Genomic DNA, 22,786 nt, shown 5'->3' on the forward strand with positions numbered 1-22,786 from the left:
TGGGCATAGAAAGCTGCGGTCACATGCTGCCCTTCTTTGTTCATGTTGGCAGTGGCCGGCCTAGAGGAAGGCTAACAGGGCCAGCTGCCTTTCCCTGGGGGGATGAACTCTCTGGACACGAGTAGAGTTGACCACCATTAGCCATCTAATTATGATGCCCTGATCCAACAGCACATGGAGTCAGCAGGGCAAGTGTATCCAGTACGCCTGATGATGAACACTGCTAGCTTAGAGTGTTTTCTGTACCCATGAGTGGATGACGGGTGTGCACCATTCAGCATTTAATTTAGAGCGCCTTTTTTACATGAATTCAAATTTCAATTCAGTTTTATAAAAAGTAGAATTAAAATGGAATGTAGTGCAAATAAATTCATGTTGAATAGACGTTTTTCTCAACAACAACAAAAAGTCATAATAAGCATATAATTAGATACAATCATATGGAGTATTTCTGAAAAAAAAATTCATGTGTGAATGGATTAAAATGGGAAACGATGATGAATAATGTTTTTGTATTTATATTATAACTATTTAATTGATCATACTTGAATATTAGAAGTATTAAATAAATATTAAACATTAAATATGTATTCAGATAAATAATTTATTGTAAATAAGTTATATTTAATGTCATGTATGAAATTATATTACTTATAATTACTTATTGTATTATTTGTAATATTACTATAACTATTGTTATATTATGAATCACTAATAGTTAATTTTATATAACATATAATATTGTCAAATATTATATAATTTATAATATTACTGTATTAATTTTTTTTAAAGAATACCACAATGCTTTAATGTAATAACTAATTTATTCATGTTCATATTCATATTTATTCATATTCATTTGTTATAATATAATTTCATATATATGTCATTTACAACTAATATGGGCCAAAAGACATTTTATTTTTTGAATTCCTTGTTTTCTTGTGCTAATGAAACATAACATATTTTAAATATTAAATATTCTACATTATATTTTGTGTATGTTTTGTTACATATTTTCTAGGGTGGCAAACACAAGATTCTGGAGAAGTGCAATCTGCCTCTGACAGGAAAACAGTGTGTGGACCGTATAATCACAGAAAAGGTGGGTTTTGATTTCCAAGAGCCATTGATTTTACCTTTTTAACACAGGAGACTACTTTAATCAACAGCCCACACCGTGTCTAACCAGACTCTGCTGCTTATCACTTCATCAATATACAAAATCAGCCTTGGATAAAACTTCAGTCGCCACAGTGAAAAGCTGTGAAAATGGCTTTGCTCTCTTCTCTTAACGCATGTGCAAAGATATAAGAAGATATGATGAATTGTTATGACACTGCACATAAGCAGTGGAAAATGGAAATCCAATTATTGGGCCAACCTTTATCAAATCTCCTGATTGGAGCAACATTACATATCGACTGTTTTTTGTTTGTTTGTTTTCAAACCCAGAGCTACTTAATGTGAATGCTACCTAATAATAATATCAGCCCTGCCAAATGGCCTGTATTTGAAGAGCTAGGTGCTGGAGCCTAAGGATTTGCTGTAGTCTCATCAAAGAGCCTTACTAGATGGTTCAGGGGCTCTTGACTGCTGTGTCTGTTCAGACTGTAGCTGCTGGTTTTTATGGAGTGCTGCTGGCACTTGTTGAGCCGACCTCTCGCCTCGCCAGCAGTGTCACTGGACTGTATGCACCACAGCTTTTCTCCGCTACTTACCTGTTAGTCTTCTGTTTCTCTTTGTGTGATTTGCCAGCGTCTGCTTTTGTAACAATTACACACTGTGGTTTCCAATGAAAGGATTCTGTCAACATTTGGAAAGGTTAGACCTCTCCAGCTACACTGCCACCACCTTCTGTTCAGCCTGTGTTTGTCATGCTACCCTGCTGTTCAACACAACCCCTGTCTGTCAGCCTAACAAGCTGAGCTTTAACTTCGCTTGTAAGAAGAACCTTGGGACTCTTTAACCCTCATGTTCTTCAAGACCCCAAGGCCATTTTAATAGCTCAAGAAACATGTTTAGCATTTAAATATATCCTTGATACTTGGCGGCTTTGTTTAATCTTTTTAGAACGTACTGTATTATAAGGAACTGAAAACAATTTAAACTTAAGAACATTCTTCAAATATTTTTTTAAATATATTTTGTCAGTTTGCGGTCTCATATGATACAGGTTCATAAATACAAATATGAATGATAGATAAATCATTCTAATATGTTATTGCTAAAGAAACCTTTATTATTATTACTAATGTTGAAAACATGAATGGAATATTAAAAATCTTTTTTTTAAAGAGTCTTAAATGGCACATTAATTTATTTAATGAGACCTACTTTTGAAGGATAATGTATATTTTCTGCACTGTGATATATCTGTTTATAATATATGTTTTATTTATAATACAGTGCTTTGAAATATTAGACATTTTTTATATATGTAGAAATGATCATTAACTAAAATCATTAACTTTCATTAACTTTGTGCTTTCTAATGCTTTAAGTAATAACTAATTGAAATTGAAACTTAATACTAAGTTTCAGTAATATCTCCCTTCATGATTTAATTAGGTAACATAAGGATTTAAAAGAATTTGAAGGAAAAATAAGATATTAATTTTGAAATTACTACTATTATTTTGAGGCACTGCACATCACTGAGACTAAACATATAGACTGTCACTCAAAAAATACAAGGTTTAAATTGCTTTTCGAACCTCTATTAAAAATATTAACAAGAAAGAGCAACTGTTAGAGCCAGAGGATCTAACTTAACATATGTGGTTCATATGTTAGTTTCATTATGAGCTGTTGACTTCTAAATAGAACCAATACAGGGCAAACATCCTTGATTCCTAGAATGCATATGAATCCAAAAATGACATTCTGTGCCAATTTGCCACTTGTCATTTCGTCAGCACACATATCTCCGGCGATGGAAGTTTTATATAAATATTGCTGGCAAACTGTGATGTTATTATGCCATCCATCTTGCCATGTTTGACTGTTCAATTCGCTTTCCCCAATTGTTGAAAAAAAATAAAAATAAACAAGCATGCAGTACAGAAACATTTTTTTGGACTCAGAGTTTACGGCTGGAAATCTCGCAAGTACAGGCCTACATTGTTACACATCCAGGCAAATCCTCCAGCAATGAGAGACTCTCATTTAGGTGAAGGAGAGGATGCAGAGACAGCAGGCCCAAGGCAAAGCTGCCCATGGCAGGTTGTGCTCCACAGGTATTCAGTGAAATGAGACTACGGCAACATTAGATCTGGGTCACATTGAACGTTAAAGGGATAGTTGACCCAAAAATGAAAATTCAGTCATAAATTACTTCATTTTTGGGTGAACTATCCCTTTAACAACAGGCTACTGGTATGATGTGAACATACATGATTTGGTTCAGTAATGGCCTTTAGCATGCACAATGCATGCATTTGACCTCTTGCAGGTCATTGTGAACCACGTACATGTCTTGACTAACAAATGTGTTTTAAATAAACAACACTGTGTATTATGTATTGTGTTATTATTACAATAATAGAATTAAAAGTTATGTTAATGATGTTCTGACCTGTTTTGAGCCCATTGAATCACTGCAAGCTTAATGAACACAATAAAAGAAATAAACTGCACTAATAGTAGGCAGGTTTATATTCCCTTTTTTCCCCAGTGTGTTTTTCTGGATACATTGTTTTCATTTCATTTTTTTTTTTTTTTAACCACATTTCCTTTCTCTACCCCATCTGACCACATCTTCAAGGTCAGAAGTATTCACTTACACATGGCTGCACATTTGATGGCACTTCTGTCATGCTCACATTGTTTTCCTTTCTTCTCCAGGCTGTATTCGATGTGGAGAAGGACAAAGGTTTAACCCTGATTGAGGTTTGGGAGGGTCTGACACCAGATGACATTAAGAAATGCACAGGGACTGACTTTGAGGTAAATGGCACAATTGAATTACAGAAACACGTAATAATGTTAAACACTTTACACCATACTGTATGTAATATAGCCCACTATTGCATTTTACAACAGACAAAACCCTTTAATACTTGCTTGAATGAAAACTAACAGCATTAGCTAGTATCACAGAAGGTCATAATTTTGACGTCTGCTTATTTTCCTGTTGTTGTTTGTTTTTTTCCCAACAGGTCTCTCCTAACTTGAAACAAATGCAGCAAATTTAACAGTTTTAAAAAATGCTTAAGGCTGTTTAGACATCTGATGGAAACCACACACTTGTTAAATCCCCCATGCAAATCCTTTTAGGGCTTCAACTGAGGAAATGTCACTGAAGCATGTTCAAAACAACAAATATCCAACAAGGCCATCACTGTATCTTCATCTGTTTCAGTGATTTCCATGAATGTGCAATTGCCTGAATGGTTGTTTTGGCTTATCAATATCAGTTTATTCAAATGCAAATTCAAATGTTAGAATGTCGATAGGTGTTGAATAGAAAATATTGTCAATAGGTTAAACAGAAAGTATTGTGTTTATTTTAAAACGAACAGTCAGTCATTTCATATTTAGATTTTCCATCTAATTTAACTTTACAGGATGGAAGCCTTAAATGTTCTGTCTACAATATGTACATATTATTTGTACAAAGCAATAAATGTGTATTCAAGACCTGAGCAAAAACCCTTCTTAAGTGTGTTTTTATATTCATTAACTTCTTCTAAATCCTTATATGTGACCCTGAAACACAAAACCAGTCATGACGGTCAATAATAAAAAAATAAATAAAAATGGAGTAACTGAACAATAAATAAGCATTGCATTGATGTAGCCTATGGTTTGGACTATTTTGGGCTGAGATATGACCATTTGAAAATCTGGAATCTGAGGGTGCAAAAGAAATCAAATTATAAAGAAAATCACCTTGTCCAAATTAAGTCCTTATGCTTATTATGCAAAAAATTATTTTTTATACTTTTTCGGTAAGAATTTTACTAAATGTCTAAATTTTTACTTAATATCCATTTTACTTAATATCCTAATATTTTTCACATAAAAGAAAAATCAACCATTTTGAGCCATACAATGTATTGTTGGCTATTGCTACAAATATACCTGTGCTACTTACGACTGGTTTTGTGGTCCAGGGTCACATTTTATTCAAGCTGTGTGACTGAATTTTGTAAGTGGAACACAAAAGGTGATGTAATGCTGAATGTTAGAGACAGCATATTTTCTTCAGGCAGCCTATGAAAGTGAATGGTGTCATTCTGACTAAGATCTCCTTTTAATTGGTTATTTGTACTGTGTTATCAAATTCTTTGAGAATATTTTTGGAAGCTCTGTAATTTAAGCCTGTTGTTTTGTAATTTGTGATGCATCTGTTTACACTTGTTGCACAACCGTTTGTTCTTAACGTCACTTCACAATTCAGACTAATGAAGATGTTTGTACAGTGTTATCATATTCTTTGAGAATATTTATGGAAGCTCTGTCATTTAAGCCTGTTGTTTTGTCATTTGTGATGCATCTGTTTAAACTTGTTGCACAACCGTTTGTTCACAATTCAGACTTATACAATTACATAATAATAATAATATCCAGCGTGAAAGGTTGAATGTGTATGATGCACGAATCCAGGATTTGTCCGCCCCGTTCCTCTGCACGCAGTAATTGTTCAATAACATCAAATGGATTTAATAAATCCGCGCGCTCTGAAGTCTATAGTTGCGCCCACACCAAGAACACACATGGGAGGGAATAATTTAGACATTTTCTTTGCAACGAGCTTCAATATGTTTTTAAAGACGCTGTTTAAATCCAGACCAGAAGGCAGGGGGAAATGTGAAGTAGGAGCGGCGCGCGCCGTCTCGGGGGTGTGGTGTGATGCTCGCGCTGTGAACTCACGCGAGCGCGGGCGCTGAATACTAGAGCACTCAGAGCGAAGCACCGACACCGAGCACCACAGAACCGACGGCATGGCATCATCTCAGGGGAAGAGCGAACTCCGTTATGCGGACTGGATGTCAAGTTTACCGGACACCTTGCACAGTATCCCTCTTACCAACCTCGCCATACCAGGTAAGCATTATTTGCCTTTTAATGTTCGCATTGGACTACCTGTGGACAGTGAGAAACTGCTGCAGATTATATAAATATGATTGTGGTCATTAATGACTTAACTGACAGTTTCAAAAAAAGTTTTTAGTACTATTTTAATCAACTCTTGTTCAAAACGCACATTGCGTTGAGAGGTCACCCAAACGTAGCCTAGATAAAATGGGTTCTGTCTGTGACATAAGCAGTTGTGTGACTAATAGGATGTCGACATTAATATTGCTCCAATCTAGCGAGTTTCTAATAATGTTAAGACGTGTGACAGAAATTAAATAGGACACTTGTTGCTAAGGGCTCGAAATCCGTCTATGCGATGGATTAAGAGACATAGGCTATTACACGTGTGCCACAGCCTTGACCAGATATGATATTACCAAATAACACTGAGATTATATTTGGAACCACAATGTAGTTGGATGAGGAGTAAAAGAAAAATATAAATACCAGCGAAGTGAAGAATAATTGCTTTGTTACTTTTTAACCTTACCCTATACATATTCTCAATATTCACAAAAACCCTAAACATCTAATTCACAAGTAATAGTTTACACAATAGCAACCCCCCCCCCCCCCACACACACCTTTATACATATATTGCCATCCGTGGTTCTATAAAGAACCTGTAATCTATATAGCCCATGGAACATTCCCAGTGGAAAGTGTTCTTCACAAGACCTCTTAAGAACCATTAATTAGTTTATTTGAGGAACCCAGTATGATTCTTCTTTGCCTTTGCTGCAAAACCCCATTGTAGAAACCTTAATTGTAAAAAATAAAATATTAATAAATAAAAAACCTTGTTAGAATCCCGGGGGTTCAAGACTGTATTTGCATATAGACATTGCATGTTCTTGGTGTACAAGGAATAATGATTCATCACTTTTTGTAAATGTGTCAATTCTGTTGAGATGAATGCAATCAGTGATTGAGCGCTCATTACTTGTAGGAATCTGTTTAAAGGAATAATACTCTCCCCGAAAAAAACTAAAAACAAACAAGACATCTAAAAATGTATTTAGATGTGGATGAGCTTTTTTCTTCATTTGAATATATTTGGAAGATCTAGCATTACTTGATCACCAATGGATCTTCTGCAGTAAATGGGTTCCGTTAGATTAGAACAAGAGTCTAACCGGCTGATAAAAATCCACAAGGGTTAGTAAGTTTTCAGCAAATTTCCATTTTTAGGTGAACTGATCCTTTAAACTTTCAGAAAGGCTTCACTCTGTGCTCAATCCTGGGTAAACCTAGGGTTAAGCAACATTTCAGGAGGGTAGTACAGCTTTTATATGATAGCAGGGTTCTTTTTATCCCCAAACTATAATGCCAAATAAATACACATTAATTACTTACCCAGGTTAATGTATGAACAAATATAAATCAAGATGACTCAGGATTACGTTATTATTATTTCAAATCCAAAAAGCACATAGTTCAGGATGGTTCTGAAAGTAAGAGGTTTAGTGTTTTTTTATAGTGGAGTTTGGGTAGTTGAACTGCACCAAACGCTGAAACAATCAGCCCTGGACAGCTCTGATTAAAACCCCTGATTAACGTCTCTGTCACTGATTTTGACCCTGAGCCACAGGGACCAATTAACTGCCCTCCAAATTATCAATTACAGATTCTGATTTCTTGATCGTACCATACAGTAAGTGCTCTGGTTTCGAGATACAATATAAAGGCAAACTAAATAGCATGATTTTTATGGACTGATCTAGTGGAGAAGATCACAATGCCACTGATACTGGTCTGTGCAGGATTCATCATTCCAGCAGTAGTATAGAAGCAGTAGCCTACTTAAGGACAACTTGACCCATTGCCATCATCACTCTTTTGTAAAACTTTTGTAAAACAGTGTTGTCGGCGAGGCTGTGGGTGGGTGATGGAAAGTTGTAGTGTAGCAGCTGTTTATCAAAAAGCTCTAAACGAATGAAGGCTTCGGTAAGAATTCTGAACACGTACCACTCCCACACAGATATCTTGCAAATCTGTGAGCTTTTGAGTTTGTCTTACCATGTGTGGGTAACATTAACTCTTAAAGACAACCATAAATGATCCATTAAAATGTAAGCATCTTGCCCAGGGGCTCGTATACAACTGACACTGTATGAAAAAGTATATATCTGTCTATCCATCTATCCTTGTTTCCATCCATCCATCCAATTATTGTAGAAATGCATTAATCATCTGCAACAGTGAGAGGTTTTGTACGTCCATTCATTCATCTATTTTGACCCTATGTTAGTCAAGCCTGATGTTGCTTAAGCAACTGGTAATAAAGTGCATTTTTCAGTTTAAATATACACCGATATAATTAGAGAAAGCATTGGTCATTTTAGCTCCTCAAGATCAATTCCAAAAACATAATCATTGATCTTTCGCCTTTGTCTCATGCATATTTCAGTAATGCTTAATTTCAGCCTGAGGCACTTTTGCTCTCATGCTGTCATATTGTCAGACTACTGGAGGTCTGCATGATTATCCAAAAACATTATATTTTAGTGTTTTTTTTTTTTTTTTTTTTCAAAACTTGCATAATGCACTTTGTTTTACTTTGTAAGTCTGTATTAAAGACACCATGAAACCACAATCAATCTATTTACTTAATGCATGTTCCTTGTTTTCTGGGTTGTGCTGGTGTTATTTCAGAGCATTTCAGTGTTATTTCAATGTTATTCCCATGAAAAAACAAAACCTTTATTAAAGCCATAAACCAAAACCAACCAGCTGCACAGGAAATAATAATGGTACAATTTTGTATATTAAGAATAGAAAGAATGTAAAATTGGATAAATAGACAAAGATCCAAGACTGCACTTAACAGCTTTAACCAAGGAACAAACTACCCAAGAAGCATAACAAATGAAATAATTGAATTCAAAAACAAATGAGAATTATAACTATTGATTTAAAGATTGTATTGAAACATTAGAATTTGTTTATTGCAAACTCTATTATTTGGGGTGCTTCCTGGAAGTGGGCAGAATTCTTTTGGTGCGATTTGCTTGCCATGAGTCTCTGTTTGGTGGAGATGTATGTGCAGAATCATGGATAATGCAGTTTTTTCCACCAGGAATTCAACAGTTTAATGTGATTATTTAAAATCAGTTTTTGATGGCTTCAACAAACGCATACCTTTAACAACCTCGTAGTTCACAGTAGGTCCTCCTTCACAAGTCATGATTAAAATCAAATTCCTCTACAGAGAAAATGAATGTGATTTTTACTTCCAGAACCCGACTAATGCAGTCTAAAACTTGCTTTTGACCTGCCTCCATTCTGGTATGTAACATTCACTTTTCACAATCCAATCAATTTTAGGGTGAAATCAAATCTTGCTCTACATTTTCTTGGGAATACATCATATTAGCAACGCTTAAACTTGTGATCATTTCTAATAGCAATTCCTTCCTATACAACGATATTAGAAAGCCATCTGCTTTAAACTTTATCATAGTCAGTCTGTGGATGTATTATAGGCCCTGATATTTTTAAGCACTGCCACTCAAAAACAGGCTCTGCCTCCTCCTGCTGCGTGAAGGTCAATGTTTGTGCTAAGAGAATCTGCTGTGTCTTTTATTTCCTCTATCGGAACTCTTTTTATAGTCATTCTAAATTAAGAGGCTCAAGAAATCATTATAGCCTCTCAAACCTCTCTCTAAAATTAAAGATTTGACTGATCCTCCTGTTGCAACTCAACATTGTTTACTTGCAGCATCAGTATTGGCAGTATTTTGGAGGTCGGCTAGTCATCCTCCACATACACACTTGCAAAAACATGATTCATTCTTCTATCGGCATACAAGTCCCCAGGGGGCAGACATAAAGTGTACCATTACTGAACTGAATAGATATTCTATGTTCTACTCTCAGATTGTATGTGCCAGGGGGATCTTTGTCATCAAGGGATACATTTATCCCTTTGTTGTGGACATTGAACAGTGTTTATGTCCATAAAAAAAACATGCGTGCCTCGGCTAAGCGTCTTAAAAAATGCCTTATTTTTGCAGAGGAAGTCTTTTGTGTGGCTCTTATATGACTGTGCTCTGCTGGATGGGTGGCTTGATGAGGTCATCACCCCGTTACAGTCACCGTTGTAACCTGCAGAGGAATTGTGTCAGTGCTAAGGGCACCTGTGCTAAAGTGTACAAGCCTACAGAAGAAGCAGGCCACTGCTGCTTTTATCAGACACCTGTGCTTTGAATGTATGCAGGGTGTTGCAGTTGAATGGAACCAGGGCTTATTAGGTTTTATGGAGAGCCATAATTGATATTCATGCTACGGCTCTCATAAGGGAATGTGTCTCTGCCCCTTAATCATATTTAGTATGTAATCAGCTTTTGAGTGGCAGCCAATGACAGACACTGTAGAAACTGAAAAATCTGTGGGTTGTTGAGTGTTGTGCAATTTTCATTTATTTATGCCATACAAATGTAAACACTTTATTTTCTGCTATGTATTAAACATGACAGATTTTGCTGATATTAAGCAACATTATATGAGATGTAAGAATTTTTCATGTTTACTTAAAACATATTCCTGTGACATTCCAGTGTCACATGATAATAATATAATATATTGCTAAAAATTTTGTATGAACTGTAAAGATGTTTGCAGTGCAAAGCTGGAGTTATCTTGCCTCATTTTTCATACATGGTAGCATATGTAATCCCACCTATTCACTAATGAAGAATAAGTAGTATTACGCCACTAACCAGAGCTTTTTGTTGATGAGCTTTACAGAGGCTTCGTAATCTCACTGCAGTGCTATGTTAGAAGTGATCTTGTCTGGTCTAGACGTCTGACCTTGAGGCATCAGGAGAGTGTCATTAGAAACTCATCTGCTGGCCAAGTCTTTTCCTGTCCATGAATGGCATCCATGGCCAATTATTGGCTAAGCACTTGGATTGCTTGTACATGCTCGATTGAAAACCAAAAAAATCATCCAACTCAAGGCACATCTTTGTTGCAGATAATTGTTCTCTGAAAATTAGTTTTTTAATTACCCATTTTACTCTTCTCCACTCATTTTTCTTCATAGTAGAGCATTGCATTGCTTTGATGTCAAAAATGCCTGCCCAAAATGTTTCCTGCGGTGAAGTGTAGGAATTATTTCTTTATTTCCTGACAGATCTCACACACACACGCAGCAACATGCGCACGTACAAAATGATTTCAATTACTTAAAGTTGTACTAGAGGCATGAAAAATCGTAATGGATTCAAACCTCGAAGGCACCGTTTGCTCTTGTCTGATTCATCTTTAAATCTGACCATCCGTCCAATTGTTCATCCATTAATCCTGCACTTTAGACCTAAAAGAGAGGATTTTTAGCCTGCCATGTCTCAATAAACAAGATAAATGGAATAGATTAAGTGACCAGACATGAAATTGCACAGTCACCATGGGGAAAAGATTCACTTTTTCCTGTAATGATGACTTTTTTTCCTGCTGTACTGAGGTTGACAGTGACATGTCAATCTTTTTTGAGTAGTTACATCATCACACAGCAGCCTAAGGGTTCACAGTAAACCCCGGAACAGAATCTCCTGTATGCTTTGCTGCAGCTGGTTTGTCTTTTAGTATGACCAGCATGTCTCTGGGCTGCATTATGTGATGTTGGACAGGTAACCCAGGGAGATTTTGACAGATCACATTGGAAAATAATTCATGCTAGCTCTTATTCACCATATCCATGGACAAAATCACATTATATCAGAAGATAAAGTCTTAAGATGAAAACACTGCAGCACTTTCTCATCTAATTTGTTCAACTAAGCCGTGGAAAGGTGTTTTGTGTATATATTTTTGGTGTTGTAATATAATTAGCTTTTTATTCATTTTACTGTAGACAGGTCTGTGACTTCTCTGCACAACAAAATGTATTGTTTCACTAATCATTTCTGAATTGCATGTTTCAAAAACAAAAATGAGTCTTTAATCCACTCTAATGTGCCTCCTCTCAGAGGTTCAGAGGTGAAACATGAGCGCAGTCAGTCGCATTCATTTTGTTAAATGGTCCATTTTCCCAGAAATAATTTTCCTCAAACCTTCCCAATATCAGCTCAGTGCATCTCAAAGCAGGGATCTCATAACAAGAAGATACTCTTTTGCATTTAGCTGAGGAGCTATCAGAATGCCAAATAAATGCACTGGGTCCTCATGGAGCTGTAGTTGTTTAGGCCTGTTCTATTTCATGTGATTTTCTTCTGAATACAGCTTCCTTTGTCTTTAAGTTTTTCACAATACCTTAAAGAGAAAAGACAAGTTGCTTTCAATTAGTTTTTGTAAATGTAATAAAAGAGGATGAGAATAAACATGTTTAAATAGTAATGTATAGTGCTGGTTTCATAAAAACGTATTTACGGTTATGCTCACATCTTATTTCCCTTCACAGTCTCTGGTTTAATGAGATGTAGATGTAAATTGTGTTAGCTGAGACTTCCCTCCGTTTCCACATACCAGAAGGCATTACCTATGTCAAGGAGGAAAATGAGACATACTTTTACTCATGAATCTGAATTTGACACAAGAGGTAACAGCAACAAAGTCTGTATATTTCCAGGCTGATCTGTTTAATGAACATTCATTAGATATATGACACACATTATTGTCATAATAGAGACAGATTGTCATTAAACTGGGAAAACTGTAGCAAATCTCTGAGTTGCAATGCTTTCTTTCTTTCTCCTTGGCTTGTTAAAAGCAGCATCTATTGCTTCCATCATTTGGACTGGTTTTGTTGTTGTGGTGATTGCGGGGATGTCTTTGGCGAGCAGACAGCTGTTTGCCTAATGGCCCTTTCCCATGGTGAATGTTGATGCTGCCTTCAGATGCAGAGCTGCATTGTTTATTCATCAAAAATAATATTCGTAGAGTCTCTCTCACATGCACAGGATATAGACTGCTTAATGCTTTCATTTAATTGCATTAGCAATGCATCTATTTAAGTAGTTGTTTTGATTTTTGGAGATCAAACATAGCACCTGGCTTTGCTCTGTATTTACACTGAAAGCGTGCTTGTGAACTCTGTGTTATTGTCCTGTAGGCCCTGGTAACGCTTTTTCTTCTGCTGCAGTCTGGATGCAAGTGTTGGCTATTGCATTATTCCATTTAACTGTTACAAGAGCCATTATATGTATTCTTAGATTCCTGCTGTACAAAAGTATGCAGATTGTCAGACAGTTTTAGATTCGAGTCTTTCTCAGAGAAAGACACCTTAAAATCATTGTGCTCATCATTTTAGAGCGGATGGCCTTGTCCCAAAATGGTACATGTGAAGTGCACTCGTAGACTTGAAGTGCATGTCTGTGAAGTCCATAAAGCTGGAATATTCAATAACTTTACCAGAAAGGAGCCAAAACGGAATATTTTCGTGGTATGCCAGTCAGAATATTCTGTCAAAAAGCTGGTCTCTACAATTTTTTGCTGTATGATAGTTAATATAGTAATATATAAACTTAATCACTTCATTGATCCACAGAATACATTTTTATTATTAAATACACTACTATATTTATCAAAAGTTTTTGTCTTGTGGTCATCAAGGCCTCATTGATCAGACATACAGTACAACCTGTAATATTTTGAAATATTTTTACAACAAAATTAATACAAAATTCTATGTACATTAAAAATAAAATGTAATGTATTCCTGTGATGCAAAACTGAATTTTCAAAAGCCATTACTCCAGCCTTCAGTGTCACATGATACTTCATAAATAATCTTAATATGCAAAATTGTTGCAAATTTTTTTTTTTTATCAGTGTTTAAAAACAATTTTTTCAGGATTCTTTGATGAATCGAAATTTCAGAAGAGCAGCATTTATTTGAAATAGAATCATTTCTAACAATTTATATGTCTTCAATGTCACCTTTAATTTAATGCATCCTTGCTGAATAAAAGTATTAATTTCTCTTTGCTTTTGAATAGGAGTGCAGGTATATTTTATATTATATTATATACTAAAGCAATGAAAATATTGCCTTTATCATTCCACAAAGATTGGTGATTCTGTATTATACATACGATAACAAGTTCCCTAAAGAATGCTTTATATGAGCCAGGAAATTGCATTAGTTCGCTCAGTTGTAATAATTTTTATGTTCTATCTTAATGAATATCACTAACTCAGAAATCTTCTCATCCAGGTTCCCACGACTCTTTTAGTTTTTACATCGACGAAGCCTCACCAGTTGGGCCGGAACAGCCTGAGACCGTACAGAACTTTGTCTCTGTGTTTGGCACAGTGGCCAAGAAGCTGATGAGGAAGTGGTTGGCGACACAGACCATGAACTTCACCAGCCAGCTGGAGGGGGGCATCCGCTTCTTTGACCTCCGCATATCCACCAAACCCAGAGACCCCGACAACGAGCTCTTCTTTGCACACGGCCTGTTCAGCGCCACCGTGCGTGAAGGCCTGGAGCAGATCAGCACCTTCCTGGCCTCCCATGCTCGCGAGGTCGTGTTCCTGGACTTCAACCACTTCTACGGCGTACAGAACCTCCATCACGAGAAGCTGGTCCAGATGCTGCGCACCATCTTCGGGGACCGACTCTGTCCGGTAGTGTTTGCTCAAGAGGTAAGCCTGAAGTACCTCTGGGAGAAAGAGTATCAGGTGCTGGTCTTCTATCACAATCCCATGGCTCTTGAGGTTCCTTTCCTGTGGCCTGGTCAGATGATGCCTTCTCCTTGGGCCAATACCACAGATCCCGAGAAGCTCATTCAGTTTCTTCAAGCCTCAGTAAAGGATCGGAGACGCAAGGGCACCTTTTTTGTTTCCCAAGTGGTTCTCACTCCCAAAGCAAGCACTGTCATGAAGGGTGTCACCAGTGGTCTGAGGGAGACCATCACAGAGAGGTAGGCTATCTTACAAAATGCATTCTGTGAAATGTGTGGCATCAAAGAACATGTTGACTCATTAGATTTCACTCTCTGTTATCTTCAAATCAGCGCCAGGCAGATTTTTTTTTACAGTCCCAATTTAATCTCATTACAGTTATTAGCCGTTGCTCATAATCTCTTGGGCTTCACTGATCAGGGTTTGTCAGGCTTGGTTTGAAACATGAAACTCTTGGCAGAAAGCAGATTTCGAAATGGCTCTGGACGACAGAACAACATATTCAGTGCATTAATTCTAGAGTGCACCAATATTCTGCTCATTCAAATGACTGAGAGGGGGTCTTTCCACTTCCCGCATGGAATACATTGGCATCTGCGGCTGTCAAAGGATGATCTTCTGTTATTCTTTCATGATATATAGTGTACCACTGGGCATGCAGCTAAGCACAGCCCTAACAACTAGGCATTGGAATCATAGGGAAATATAATAATTAAATTCCTCTCAGTGATTCTAGTTTCTTAAAAGAATGATTATTTTAGTATTTCTGAAGAAGAAATATTTGGAAACAATTTCTGCAAAAGATGTTTTTACCCAGATGTTTAAATTACTCTTCATATTCTTATCATAGATGCAGTACATAAAGTTGGTGTTAAATTTGCAATACTGAATACTGGGGAAAAAAAAGGTTTAGAGATTTTAATGCATTTATTTATTTAATAAAATACTACCCACACACAAAACGCATAAAACTTATGTTTAATCACACATAGTCATATGAACAACCAGTCAGTGAAGTCTCATGATACCTAAATACAATCACAGATTGACTAAAAAGAACCAGCTAATTTTTTCGGGAATCATTTTGACTACATTAGTCATGTTGTATGGATTTGATTCATTAAAGAAACAGCTAAAATGGTTCATTCAGTAATTAGTCTACACTTGTCACATATGTTTTTCACTATACACTACTGTTCAGCAGTTTGGGATCAGTATGATCTCTTAATGTTTTTGAAAGAAGTCCCTTACGCTCACCAAAGCTGCATATATTATTGTGAAAAATAATGAAAAAAACCCCAGTGACATTCAGATGTATTCCCTTGTGAAAAATAATATGTATTTGAAATCCATTAATTTCATTCTAAGTATACTAAAAATTTATTTACATATGTATGTACTTAATAATATAACCTGCATTTGTAATTTTGGTGTACTAAACTGGTACTGTATACACAGTCTGCTAAACTAATTTTTGTTAATTGTGTTAATGCACTCTAAATGTTTGAAAGTTGTACTGAGTGCAACTAAAGATGTACAAAATAATTTTTGCTAAAGTGGAACTATTGCAAATATACTTAAGGTACACTTTAACCCTTTAACTGTCGGGACGCCTACATTTACTTCACTATATTAAAAATTAAATCTAATCTAATCTTGACAAACTATATATCGTTGGAAAGGTCTAAGACTCCCAAATATTTATTTTACCAATGTTTTTTGTCAAAAATTATGTAGGAAAAGTAATAGATTAATTTATGACAAGAGTGCACCCTTAAAAATCTACATTATAACAGGAGTTTTGACCTTTGTTTAAAAAAAAAAAAAGACTTCTTTGTTGCCTTTTTCTCTATCACATTTTAGAAATCATCAGAAATTATATATCAACTGAAAACTTAAAATCTCAAAATTCATCCTTTAAAACCCATTTTAACCCTTATGCGTTGTTGGGGACGTTTTCGTCCACTATGGGGTAAAGTTGAGTCTTATTTTGGCCACAACTTTCTCTGTTTGAGCTAATGGAATGATTTTTGGTGACAAATCTTATTTGTCCCATATTTTGGGAAAATGCTTTTACATTTTTCAAAAGCTCAACGGTACACTCTGGGCAAATTCGTTTTGTGCAGCATTAGATTTTAATTTTTTCTCCCTCATTTGTTGTTGGTGGCTGGTTTTGCCCCATTTACTTCCATTATAACAAAATTTTTTGATTGCAAAGCCATGACACCATATAATCATTCATGCCCAAGACTGTAATAAATAGTTTTTTTTATTTTTTTTTAATCCAGCCGCAATTATATATTGAAAATAAGTCATTGTGTGTGTTTTTTCCCCCAAATCAGTGACATCATTTATGAACTTGGCCATTAAAGAGTTAAAATCTTGGATTAAAAAAAAAAAAAACATTTGGTAGTTTTGATCAGAAATGAAGTTGATTAACTTAAAAAAAATTGAGAAAAAATATTAATCGGACACATTTTTACATCAGTTTAATTGAGTGGATGTTTTCATCCCGAACATAACGAAAGGGTAGTGAATTTGAACAAGGCACAAGGGTTAATATCAGACATTGCATTACCATGTAAATGGTACATCAATATCATGTTACAAAATGTTTTCAGTCATGAATTATAAAAATTGAAGTTTGAATAATGCATTATAAAGTCTATGTTCAAAAATGTGAGTGACAGTTGCAATTAGTTTGCAAATATCTTGCAATTAAAGACCAGTATTATTCAAAGATCATACAATCCTCACCAACAGTGACATTAAAACACATTTTAGGCTTGAAGGGTTAGTACACCCAATAATCAAAATTATGTCATTAATGATTCACCCTCATGTCGTTACAAACCCGTTTGACCTTAGTTTATCTTCGGAACACAGTTTAAGATATTTTAGATTTAGTCCGAGAGCTCTCAGTCCCTGCATTGAAACTGTGCACGGTATACTGTCCATGTCCAGAAAGGTAAGAAAAACATCATCAAAGTAGTCCATGTGACATCAGAGGGTCCGTTTATCGAAAATACATTTTGGTCCAAAAATAGCAAAAACTACGACTTTATTCAGCATTGTCTTCTCTTCCAGTCTGTTGTGAGATTTCAAAACACTGCAGTGTATGATATCCGGTTCGCGAACTAATCATTCGATGTAACCGGATCTTCTTCAACCAGTCCACCGAATCGAACTGAATCGAGAACGAGTCAATCTTTTGTTCGTTATCTGGCTCGGCTAGGTGTTCATCTTCAGTTCTCTCTTCACAGCAGTTCAGTCAGTGTACTGTTTGAGTACATGAATTACTCAGGGATATTGGTTTGTTTTAACTCAGAGGGAGTGTCAGCCACATTAAAAAGTTAACAGCTTAAGTCATTTGTGGATTAATGCATAATCGGAGACGCGAACCGTTTAAAACGATTCAGTTCGATTCAGTGAACTGGTTCAAGAAGATCCTTTTACATCGAATGATTCATTTGCTCCTCAAGAAAATATCTTAATAAAATCAGTGTTGAATTATCAGTGCTGTTTAACATGATAGATTATTTTCAGGATTCTTTGATGAATAGAAATTTCAAAAGAAAAGCATTTAAAAAAATAAAAATAGAAATCTTTTATAATATTATACATGAATGTACAGTCTTTTTTTGTCAGTTTGTGTCCTTGCTGAATTACAAGTATTAACTTCTGACCCCAGACTATTGAACAGAAGTATAGATTCAGTAGTGGTGTTATTGGTACCGATGCATAGTCGGCAGAATTTACCTGATTCTGCTAACAGAACGGAGCATAATTTTGTTAAGGTATTTAAAAAAGTCGAACCATATCTGAACTGTAATCACACCTTATGATACCACCTTCATGCTATCCACACACGTAGCAGATCCCCCCTGGGTATTTGGTGAGGAGCAGCACATTATTTCTGCTTAGTGTAACTGGTACATTAGCTAAAGGGCAGAGCTGACACCAGCGTTAGTCACCCTGGTTACAGGAAGACTCATTCAGAAGTCTCATCTCAGCATGTAGCAACATCTTAAGCATTCAATCTCTACTTTCTTTTAGGAAAATGCACACTTTTGTCGTATGTTTAAGTTTATTTTATCCAGGCCAAAGCCAATGTGATCGTTTGGTCGATGGTGTCATTATTTTTTGCATCAACTGTGCTGATGGCAAATTAATTATAGATGAGGGGAGAGGTGGGGCACAGAGAGTAAAATGATACGGCCTCTGCCAGCACACTGCAATCTGACAAGCATGGCGTCTTATTAGCTGATAAAGCCTTCTAGCCCTTGCATCATCTGGGAGGGAGCAGCATGAGATAACTCCTGAGTCATAGTCCTCACAGGAGGGAGTCTGTGTCTGCCGATGTGACACCACTTCAGGTGCATCACCACCTGCAGACAATTTATAGACAGACCCGGCAAACCATGCATATTAGATTTGTTCCAAAATGTAGTGAGCTGCTTGCCTAGACCATATCCTAATCAAATAATTTAATCATGCTTCCTGCTAAGACAGGGAAACCCTGTTTCTGCCACATAAGAAAAAAAAAATTACTTTGGTAAATAACTGTGCCACATAAAAAATTAAATAAATAATAATTATGACAAAAAATTTAAAGATGATAATTATGACTATGTTAAGAATGTTTAATTTCAAGGTTTTGACTTGTCGCAATTTAACCTTTTATCTCTAATTATGGAGATAATTAGATTTTTTTCATCTCATAATCATGACTTAGTATCTCTTTGAATTTTCTGCGTTATAATTAGGACTATTAAGCATGATTTCTTATGTGACAAAGTCGAAGTGATGACAAAACAATTATGACATCAAAATAGAATCTTACAACTTAAACAACAAAAAGTTGAAACTATGAGATAATTTTGACAAATTAGTTATAATTATAGAATAGCTTAAATTATTATAAAAATTGACTTTGTCATAATTTGTGTAAAGATTGATGTTTAATTTCAGAATTTTGACTTTTTGTCATAATTTCAACTTTTATCAAATAATTGACCTAAAGTATGTTCTTATTTTGATTTAGTATCTCATAGTTTCGACTTTGTAAGTCTTTATTATTATTTAACAAAAGCATGATTTTTTTTTCTTCTGTGGCAAAGAAAATGTGCTTCCATTAGATAACTAATTTTGACCACATTTTAAGATAACATTGCATGTATTCTTGAACTGTATGATGGCAAACGATGCAAGAGCAAGGCTGATTATAATATAAACACACTCATAATTCGTTCAATTCTAAAAAGGATTGCCTTAAAAGGAATCTTGCCTTAAAACTGATCAATTTTTTGTTCTGTTTGGGAACTAATCTCCTCAGATTGTAATGGGCTGGTATATATATATGTTTTCTCAGGGCTCTTCCTAGCATGATGCAGTGGATCCGTTCACAGCGACCTGGGGAAAGTGGAGTAAACATCATCACGGCTGATTTTGTGGAGCTAGGGGAATTTATCAGCGCCGTTATCACCCTCAACTACTACCTGGATGATGAGGAAGAGAACGCCACTTGAACCGCCACATTTCTCACATTGCTTGTGGTATCAATTACTTGCTCCCTCTCTCTTTGCCATTTGTTTATTTTTTATTGATTTTTATTTATTTTTTGGATCATAGAGGCGGTGTTCGTCTGACATTTTCAGGGCTAATGGAAACCATGAGAATGAAAGTAGAAACCAGACACGGTCAGGTGGAATAATTTCAGGTTTTGTCAGAGGATGAACAGGGGCAGATGGTGAATTCATTTCTTTCTGGGCAAAAAAAAGGTGACTGGCCTTTTCCCATGTTTCTCTGTTTTCAGTCTGTGGACTGGTAGTTACTGATCTACATTGCTCGAAACCTCGATAAGTTCTGCCCAAATTCTGCTTCTGATCAAAGTAACAGTAATGTTAACTTATTTCATGGGAATAAATATTGTTTGTACAGTGAATGTGATGCTGAATCTATTGTAGGTTTATTTCTAGTGGTCATAGTAACTTGTATGATTGTCGAGTTGTAAATACTTGTAAACCTGTTGAATTGTAACTTGGCTCACTATTTGTCATGCTGAACACACATCAAGAGTTGAGGTGAAGAAGTGAACTATTAGATGTTTGTATTCACAACCAAAAATTGCAACTGTATGTAACAGCTTTTTTGCCTTTCTGCCGTTATCAACACTAATAAGTAAGACTTTGTATCTACATTTTTGTAGTCATTCTTTACTTTTTCCAACAGATTATTTTATATATCCATGAACAACATAAATATTCTTTGCATTTGCACTGCTGTGACTGTGGACTGTTAAAGAGTGGCCACTGAAGTTGCAGAACACCCCCCCCAACACCACCACCATACAATTCATCACTTAATAATGCACAAATTGCATTAAATTGTAAACATGCATACATAAACAAATACTCAAGAGACTCACTTAATGGGTGTGAACAGACTTATTATAACACCATTTTCTAATTAGCCAGACTAATTGGGTAAATGGCCATGCTAATGTTTTAATCACACAGATGCCAAGTAATTGAATTTGTTCAATATATGACATTATGAAACAATGTCCCACACTGCTGCTGCCTTTCTTTTACAGTCAGGTGGCACTGTAAAACTAACTAGAAAGTTTGCAGCATTGTCTGTTTATTGAAGTGTAAATCATATTTATTAATGTGACAATCCTATGGCCAAACTGGAGCATTAATCATGCCTTTGTACAGTATAAAATTGCATGTAGTTGTCTAGTTCGAGAAATTGTATGTAAACTTTCCATGGGTATATGTCCTAATCGAACATTTCTGACAAATCTGGTGTACAATAAATGTAAATACTGCATATATACCACAAAGTGTGTTTTTTTCCTTTTTATTAAAAAATACACACACACACACACACACACACACACACACAATCTCATTTGTACATATCTTTATGATCTGCTAATGCACAACTAAAGGTCTGTTCACAAGAAAGGACAATAATTAGAACATTACTGATAACTATAAAGCAGCCAATCAGAATCCACCTTACTTTAAAGACCTTGAGTATTTAAGGCACTGGACAAAATTGCAGCACATACTTACAAGAAACAGAATACCTCTATTGGTGTCAACACTAATATTGTTGTCCTTATAGTTATCATTCCTGATGTGAACCAGCCTTCAATGGATAGTTCACCCCAAAATAAATATTGTCAACTTGTTCTAAATTTGTATGAGTTTCTGAACGCAAAAGAAGATAGTTTGAAGAATGCTGGTAGTCAAATAGTTGTGTAGCAAATTTAAGCTCATGGGAAATGTATATAAATATTACAATTAATTTTGATTAATTACAAGTATTTATATGAGCTGCCAGTAGTAACTGCAGTAGACTTAAATTGCCATCAACTAATCTGGGGTTCCAGCGAACCTTTAGTGTAATTTCATATAAACTCTAAGAAAGACATGCAAGAAGAATAAATTAATTCTGCGCACCATTTACTAATTCGTTCCCTCACTATACTAAAATGTGCACATGTTTACTATTGCGTTTCCTCTAATTACAATTTATAAACGGAGTGAACTAAATAGTAAATTGAGGGAACGCAATAGTAATTATGTGCACGTTTTAGTACATTGAGGGAACAAATTAGTAAATTGTGCACATGATTTAGCCTACTATTTTTTTTTTCTCCGTAGAAAGGATATTTTCATGGCCACAGAAAATATTTCATACAGTATAAATGCATTAGAGCATGTAGCAAAATCAGAATCGTAAAGGGACATTTTTTTGTAAGGCAGAATTGGAAACTCATGTAATTTGTGCACAAGAGTTTAATTAACTAAACACTAACGCAAACTAGTCTAACAAACGAACATACAATCACTCATACAGGGGAAAAAGGCAAATGAGTTTGATGGATGATGCCATCATGAGAACCAGAGAATGAAGCTATGGAAAGTGTCAGTTAACCACCTGAGTAAAGCCATCGGCGCTTTTTCTAACGGGGTCTATAAGTTATACTAAACCTCTGATTCGTTTAGTTAAATATACAATACTTGCATTGCCTTGGCCTGGAACGAGTGCCTTGATGGTT

At 35.6% G+C, this 22,786-nt stretch overlaps 2 protein-coding genes across 3 annotated transcripts in view; both read left to right on the forward strand.

The window, feature by feature from the left end:
* The window catches only part of oxct1a (3-oxoacid CoA transferase 1a), a 36,743-nt gene extending 32,539 nt beyond the window's left edge, over positions 1-4,204 (forward strand). For both annotated transcript variants that reach the window (XM_026270360.1, XM_026270361.1), the window contains exons 15-17: positions 1,025-1,105; positions 3,847-3,948; positions 4,161-4,204. In XM_026270360.1, the coding sequence (XP_026126145.1) occupies positions 1,025-1,105; positions 3,847-3,948; positions 4,161-4,196 (219 nt within the window). In that variant the 3' untranslated portion in view covers positions 4,197-4,204. The remainder of the gene's footprint in view (positions 1-1,024; positions 1,106-3,846; positions 3,949-4,160) is intronic.
* A 1,415-nt stretch (positions 4,205-5,619) lies between these two features.
* Positions 5,620-21,559, forward strand: LOC113107689 (PI-PLC X domain-containing protein 3). The gene is made up of 3 exons (XM_026270363.1): positions 5,620-6,051; positions 14,243-14,951; positions 20,084-21,559. Exons 1-3 carry the CDS (start codon positions 5,949-5,951, stop codon positions 20,238-20,240), a joined length of 969 nt encoding a protein of 322 aa, XP_026126148.1. The 5' UTR covers positions 5,620-5,948; the 3' UTR covers positions 20,241-21,559.
* Positions 21,560-22,786: the final 1,227 nt, after the last annotated feature.

This window comes from Carassius auratus, chromosome 8 (assembly GCF_003368295.1).
Source record: "Carassius auratus strain Wakin chromosome 8, ASM336829v1, whole genome shotgun sequence".
In the NCBI taxonomy this organism is placed as follows: Eukaryota; Metazoa; Chordata; class Actinopteri; order Cypriniformes; family Cyprinidae; genus Carassius; species Carassius auratus.